We start from the raw sequence: 7,963 nt of genomic DNA on the forward strand, positions 1-7,963 counted from the left end.
GTTAAGAGAAAAGTTTTGCAGTCGACTAAATAAAACAATTAAGGAACTTCTACTAATCATTTTAATATGTACTCAAGGTACGTTAATTAAGGATACATTCTTACTTATAAATAGAACAATAATAACCACAAACCCTGTTATTATCTCAATCTTGTAATATTGAATGAGCAAAAGTATGATCATCTAATATTGGTCGATGATAGAATTGAGCGAAAACCTTCGACGCATTTGTCCAGCCGGCAGCTTTCCGTATGGTATCGATAGAGGTCCCACGAGTGGCAGCTGTGGACGTGGCTGCGTGTCGCGTGCTGTGCGCGCTGAACGTCGACACGTCTACGCCGCTTTCTGCTAGCGTCTGCTTTATCCATCTACTTATTGACTGTGCTGTCGCGCTCTTGTACGGGCGCTTCACAGTTATTAAGAGATAAGGTATATTAGCAGGTCGGTCTTGTTTTGTAACGAGAATGTAATCTTGAAGAACTGTGGCAGGACAAATGCGTGGGTTTTCATGAAAAAAAGGTAGAAATAAACATGGTTGTTCTCTGCCTGGAGCGGATGTCTTCAACATGTCTTTGATTTCTATGTTAACTCCTGTCGAAGTAATGGTAATATTTTCTAGCTTTATAAGAGACATGGTTTGAACTCGCTGTGCCGTGCATAAAGCTAATAAGATCACTAGTTTTTTTTGTAATTTTTTCTCGGCTGAGTTCTTTATTGGGATACCATTCGGAAATATAACTGAGAACTACTTGCGGATCCCATGTATTAGAGTATTTAGGAAAGCTAGGTCTTAATTTAAATGCTCCTTTAAGGAGTCTTTTAATACGGTCATCAGATCCAATATTACTACCTAGTAAAAGTGATAATGCTGATCTGTGATTATTTAAGGATCCATATGAGGCTCCATTATAATACTGCGAACTTAAGAAAGATAAAACTGTCGGCACATAGCAATCAAAGACATCTAGACTATTGTCATTGCAATATTGCCACCAGAGCTTAAATGAAACATTATATTGTCGCATAGTATTCTTGGCCAATGATGCTAACATGAGATCTAGGGTCGAGTCTGGAGCACCCCGCGAGGAGAACGCTTGCCTGAGAGAATCGCGGCACCCAGGGTAAGGTGATTTCTGTAACACGATTTTATACGATGAACATTGGGATTTAACCAAACTATATCGGAGGTGGTCATTCTCATTAATTGAGGATACCATGGCTGAGATGGCCAAAAGGGGAATACTAGTATTCCGGTAGCATTTTCTTGTATTATTTTTTTGAAGACACTTAAGAATAAGTGAAAATGGTGGAAAGGCATAAAAAAAATATTTATTCCATTTTACTGTAAAAGCATCAATAGAAAAGGCGTCAGGATCTTTTCTCCACGAAATGTAGTTGTGGCATTTAGCATTGGCCCGAGAAGCAAAAAGATCTATTGCTGGATATCCTAAGCGATTAGTAATCTTTTCAAAAGCCAAATCGGATAATTGGCATTCCGTATCTGGATTGAGTTTACGAGACTCTTCATCTGCTTCGAAATTATCCTTTGTATTAATGTAAGATGCAAACAACCAAATATTTCTTTCCTCGGACCATTGCCATATTTGTCTAGCCAGATTGTTCAAGTGGGGGAATTGTATACCACCCATACGATTAACGTAGCTGATCGCTGTCGTGTTATCAATACGTAATAAAATTGAACAATTAGATTTTTTACTTGCAAAATATTTGAGACCTAGAAAAACTGCTAATAATTCTAAATAGTTTATATGCGATTCGAGTTCATCGGACCTCCAAGCCCCGTTTGTTCTACTTTTATTGCATACTGCACCCCAGCCAGTACGAGATGCATCTGTGAATATTTCCAAATCAAAGTCTGCTATTTTTAGGGAATTATTACAAGTTAAAACATTAAGCTTCCACCAGTTAAGGTCTTCTAAGATTACAGAATCAAAATTGAATTTTGCTTCGTAATTTGCGCATTTCTTAAGTGCTAGAAATTTTTGACGTTCTAAAATTTTTGTGTATAACCAACCGTATTTAACTGCGGGGCAAGCAGCTACTAGAATTCCTATAATTTGAGCGAATTCTCTTATAGTACATTTCGGGGCTTTTGAGAATTTCGTTACCAAATCTAAAATCTTGTATCGCTTTTCAGAAGGTAAAGACAAAGTTTGATGAACTGAATCATATATAAATCCAAGAAATTTGCATGACTGTTTAGGCTCTAATGAGCTTTTTTCGTAATTTATAATAAAGCCCAGACATTTTAAGAGTTTTAGTGTTAATTTAACGTTATTATAACAATCATTATAGTCATCTCCGATGCACAAAACGTCATCTAAATAAAATACATTTTTAAAGCCCTGGGAACGAAGATATGACATTACTTCTTTCATAATTTTAGTAAAGACTCTAGGAGCGACCGAAAGACCATACGGTAATGCATTGAATTCATATGTACTAATATGGTCATTTTCGTCCTGATGAAGAAATCTTAAAAACTTTCTATCAGACTCATAAATTGAAACGAGAAAATAAGCTTCTTTAAGGTCAATAGTAGCCATGAAGCCATTTTGTGGTATAAGTTTAGATGCCGTCCGGGAGTCCTCCATTTTAAAATGTTGTTTAGAAACAAATGTATTTAATTTTCTTAAATTTAAAATAAAACGTTTATCGCCATTTGGTTTTGGGGCTAAGAATGTTTGCGATATGAACTCACCAACACAAGGTTCGCAAGAGCGAATCGCACCGAGATCTATAAGTTTATTTATAGCCACAGTCATCTCTGCATTTTCGGAGGCTGTACGTGACAATAAAGGAACATGTGTCTGTATAACATGAGACTCAAAAGGGATAGAAAATCCAAAACGAATCCAGTCTAAGACTACAGGATTTGATGTTATTTTAAGCCAGCAGTTATAGAAATAAGAAATTCTACCAGCATGTTGTACCTGGTTCACTGACGAGTTGCGGTTGTTTTCGATTTGCTCGTGACCGCTGTGCTCGACGATTGTTGCGCTTGAGACCGGCGTGTCACAGGGGTAATCGTCCTGCTTGGTCCTCGGCGCCCCCCCCTGTTCTGATGGTAGCGCGAAGACCCGGTCCAGTTTCCCTGGTATGAGCCAGTTTGTTTGGTCTGGTAATGCGAGCGCAGAACTGGTGTTGGGTGTTCTGTATAAGACGTACTTTTAGAAGTCTTTACAAATTTTTTGATAGAAAGGCCTTGTTTTTCAATCGTTTTTGAGGCCTTTATTTTTTCACCCAACTTATTCCCGTACAACGTGTCATCTCTTTCGCTGTCTTGGACAACATTAAGGAATGGTTTCGCGAGAGAGTAATTAATAACACTAATACGCGCCTGCGTCTCTTGAAAGTGAAGGTCAGTAAGTATTCGGCATCCATCGCTTAATATTTTAATGGCTTCTACTTTATTATCCGAGGTTAGCATCGATGTCAAAGTCTTATTAATAGCCGATATGCCAATCCCTAATTGCTGCTGCGCAGTCTCCTTCTTCTTGTCCCGTTGCCTGGCTGCCTCAGCTATAGCGGCCGATACCTCACGATTCAATTTTGGCGCTTGCAATAAAGTGCAATTTTCGGGTATAAGGTACTCCTTCATCAGCTTCTCCTTTGCTTCTTTTGGTAAGCCTTTTTTAAGGATAAGTTCCCATCGCTGGGCTAGATTACGATGAATAGCTTCCCCAAATTTACTTTTATCCTCAATTTCTTCTCCAAGCGCGGTAAGTACATCCGGGTCAAGTTCCGGGGTGGCATCAGCATCGGCGTTATTTTCTGGTACCGGTATTGAGAGTTCATCGATAAGTACTGGGGCAGACTCTCCAGGTGTACCGTTATTCGGGGTTGGCGAAGTGGAACTGCGAGACGAGTTATCGTCTGAAAAATATAAAACGATTTGTAATCGTTCAGCGACCGTTTTAACCATCGTGTTAACTCACGGTTAACCGCCCGGTATTTGGTCTATATAGAGAGGTGACCTTCGTGTTAACTCACGGTTAACCGCCCGGTATTTAAACTCTATACACAGGTGACCTTCGTGTTAACTCACGGTTAACCGCCAGGTTTTAAGAGATACCTACTATGAATACCAGTAGTTACATAGTAAGTACTTGCGTAAATAAAATAAATCCCTTGTAAAAGTTGCTATTACTGTATGGCGGATTTATATTTTATGTTTGAGGGTAGGTTAAAAATGCATTTTCTATGTACTTATTTCATATAAGGGATTTTGATATGGTCTAAAATTATAAATTGTTAGCAAGGCATTTTAAGTGTACCATTTGATAAAATTTTCATTTCGAGGAAATGATATTTAAACAATGGGTAATGTATTAGTTACTCACCAGTATCTGTTGAAGATTCTATAAAAATTCGACGGCGTTTCCGTTTTTGTTGATCTTCGAGCTGTTTAAGTTTTTTCTTTAAGTATTGTAGATCACGTTTCGACATTTTTTATGAAGAAATAAATTTTATTTTTTCCGAGTAGGGTATGCGTGTGTAAGCTATCTCGCACGAAAAAAGAAAGAATGACGGTTGGAACAAGGAACGATGAGTGGTTGAATCAATCGATTTCATTTGACTTATCGATTTAAACATCGATTGTCTCTTAAAAATCGTGCGTGAGCTATCTTGTAGACTAAAAGGACTACTAGTATTAAATATATCTGAAGAATGAAGCGAAGAAATATAATTGCAGAGAGATGTTTGATACTATTAGCAAGTACCATTAAACTAACCAACAATGCTTCGTTAATTATTTTTTTAACACAGACTCGTAAATCGAACACTCGTGCAAGACCAGTAACATTTAAAGATTTGTTGCTAGAAGATGACGTGAACAAAGACGATTTGTTGGAAGATAGACCAACTGTTGGATCTGTCGCAACCACTGTTAGTACCACACCACCACTGGATAAACCTTACGGCATCAGCGAATATGTGAAGAAACTAAAGTGGATCAATAATCCTGGAAGGATCACAGATGAACAGAAGGTAAAACATGTATTTTAAAGCTATTGCATTTGTTTGGCAGCCGAACATACATATATATTATAAACGTCACGAACATACATCTATATACCTCGCTTTGAAGACAGAGCCAGCAGTCTTGAAAAGACTGAAAGCTACGATCAGCTGCATGGCTTGGAAGTGATGGCAGCGGGACAATAGCGTTATTTCATACCTTAAATGTTTAACGTTCATACCTTCAGATACCACAAAATCCGACCAATGCAAGTTAATTTACTGATTTCATAAATTTACAGGACTTAAATAAAGACACAAGAAAGTACAGTGAATACTCAGGTTTCCCCGAACGAAAGGTTTTGCCCATAAAGCCTTGGGTGTCTGAAACAAGTGTTAAAGAACAAGAGGTCACTACAAGAGGCATTTCTTATCAGTCAATAAAAGACAACTATCAAATGAGACGTAGTCCTGAAACATATAAAATTGAAAAAGTAAGTTTCAGTATTTTTATGTATAAATATGTATACGGCTCCAGCAATTGATGTACCTACATCCTACAACCGTCCTAGGTTAGGTAGGTACCAGCCCACTTATGTATCACCTAGGTACGATGTATTAATTATTTACTTTTGAATTATTTGTACCATTTTAGCGTTTTTTTTAAGTCGTTCTTAATTCGATTTCACCGAAGTCGAGATCATTGTAACGTGATTCTTAACGTCCGAGATAAAACGCAAAAGTGTATATGTATACGCAATAAAATACAATGCAACGGGAAAGTTTGAAATCAGTTGGTACCGCCCCAGCATAATGCTGGCTGTAAACTGCCCGGTAAGCAACCAGCGCTGATCTTTTGTTGGTACACGTGCTGACGTTAATCGTACAATCTTATCATGTAAGTATGTATCTCTTCGGTTTTGTCAATGTCTTAGTTTATGAAACTGTCGAACGTTGACAAATGACGACAAGATGTCTTGCTTGAGAAAGGTGATATCTATGTATGTATATATCTCGATTTATTGGAAGATATAGACTATAGACTTGCTATATAACGAGAAGATTTACGATGTTTTTCCTAAGAGCATGATGCCGAATTTATTCTATTAAGTTTTATCGTCTTAGCTGTAATCTTTTAAAGGTCGTTAACTTTTTTTTTCTTCCTTCTTTCTTTCCTACTATTATTTTTTATTTATTTTACAGGCATCAGTTACATCTATCGCAAATAACACAACAAAAGGCATAGTCTTGGATATACTTGAAAAAAAGTTGATGACATTAAATAATGTGACGACCACTTTGACCGAAGATTCTAAAAGCACCCCTCCAATGAAAGAATATCTGAAAAAGTTAAACTGGCTCTTGTCCAATCAAAATAGTAGCAATGAGAAAGAACATCTTGTATGATGCTGGTGATAGTTATTTAGGGTTCAAAACTACATACTACTATCCACTTTTAGAATCATCAATAAGACAGTGTGGATCTGTTGACTTAGTTTTAAGTAAGAATACATGACAGAACAGCAAGAAAATTCAAATATAACATAAGAAGAAAATAGCACACACAGAAAACAAATAAATAATAATTATTAAAAGAAAATTTTATTTGGAGCCACAGGGACAATTTTTCTCTTTGTTAAACCTAATACATTAGAAATACATTTGAATATTACTTCAAATAAACTGCACAGTTTCAATAGGCTGGTTGGTCACACTTTTCTTGTACAGATTTTACCTTTAAAACTCTAGTGCAAGCAGTTGCACATGCCGCAAAGGATATTTTTTATGATTAGATGCATTCACTCTTTAGTTTTCTTCATTTGGCAATGCCATTCCATAACTTGGTTCTTTCGCACCATCAGCAGCATAATCATTTTCATATATCGGTTTATCTACATTATTTTCGCCAATGTCATCATAATTATCAATCTTCTTATTCTCGTTCAAGGCCTTCACAACTCCATCAGCATCTATATTTACCTTCTGTCCCGCGTCTGTCAGTTTCAATGCTTCGTTCAATTGTCCGTATAGAAGTGACATCATGACGCTTGTATATATCTCGTTGGTTATATATGCTGTTACTAATGATCTAGCCCATACACGGCTGATCTCGTAAAGGTTCAACTCGAAGTTCCTTAAAAGATAGATTTTAGGTTACATATTAAACAATTTGTATGATTCTCGGCACTTTCAAATAGAACCATACCATCTTGTCCCCATGGATGTGGATTAAGATAATGGGTTCACATACATCTAGTGCAGCTTTTGACGTTGATTCAATGTGGATTAGGTGTTCCTGCAAGGGTTACGATGGTCAGACAGGAGTTACTTCGTGTAAGAATCTGACGTACCTTGTCCAGTATCATGATCAAAAGGCTGGTCAAAAGGCGCGCCCACAGCTTCAATATAGAGAGGTGGTGATGTGACCGGGATTAGCTTTAGAAAATTAGATGTCAATCTAGGTATACAAAAATAATATGACAGGCATTTCTATCCTTACCTTATTTGCGGAGTGAACCAAGAGCGTTTACTCTTGTCATTGCTGCCAAGGTTAGCAGCTTCTGCGCCATTTTCCACTTGCAACCTGACCACCACAGTCAAGTCATGCAGCTCCGCTGAGAACTTGCTGGGAGCCTTTTGCAAACCCGAAATCGCTGTGGGGAATTCACAATCTATTTTGCCTTTGACCTGAAATACACGAGTCTTGTAGTAACATGGACAAGAAAGGAAATTGAACTGGTCACAACTTGGTTGTATTTGAGAAATCTTTATCCAGTCCATACTTGCAAAATAATTCTATATAATTTCGTACTGTCATGTTTCCATACTAATACTAGAAATGCCAAAGTTACTAGTATAATGTAAAAACATACCTGCAACATATTAAAGCCAATTGTTTCTTCGAAGTACATTGCTCCATTAAGTTGGATCGGCCCTCCAGTATGTGCCGAGTAGGCTGTGTCTAGACCGTAAATGGTAA

At 37.4% G+C, this 7,963-nt stretch overlaps 1 protein-coding gene across 1 annotated transcript; it reads right to left on the reverse strand.

The window, feature by feature from the left end:
* Window positions 1–546: 546 nt before the first annotated feature.
* Window positions 547–4,494, reverse strand: LOC106139065 (uncharacterized). Its single transcript, XM_060947505.1, has 3 exons — window positions 4,365–4,494; window positions 2,955–3,897; window positions 547–1,133 (listed from the first exon to the last, which is right to left on the reverse strand). The coding sequence occupies exons 1-2, from the start codon at window positions 4,468–4,470 to the stop codon at window positions 2,960–2,962; spliced, it is 1,044 nt and encodes a 347-aa protein (XP_060803488.1). The 5' UTR covers window positions 4,471–4,494; the 3' UTR covers window positions 547–1,133; window positions 2,955–2,959.
* Window positions 4,495–7,963: the final 3,469 nt, after the last annotated feature.

The sequence above is a fragment of the Amyelois transitella genome, chromosome 13 (genome assembly GCF_032362555.1).
Source record: "Amyelois transitella isolate CPQ chromosome 13, ilAmyTran1.1, whole genome shotgun sequence".
Classification (NCBI taxonomy): domain Eukaryota; kingdom Metazoa; phylum Arthropoda; class Insecta; order Lepidoptera; family Pyralidae; genus Amyelois; species Amyelois transitella.

Bases quoted from the DNA above. Each gene is read 5' to 3' on its own strand.
- LOC106139065 (XM_060947505.1), bottom strand. From the start codon at position 4,470: ATGTCGAAACGTGATCTACAATACTTAAAGAAAAAACTTAAACAGCTC. The intron at 3,898-4,364 runs GTGAGTAACTAA...TATATTTTTCAG, and splicing joins AGAATCTTCAACAGATACTG to ACGATAACTCGTCTCGCAGT.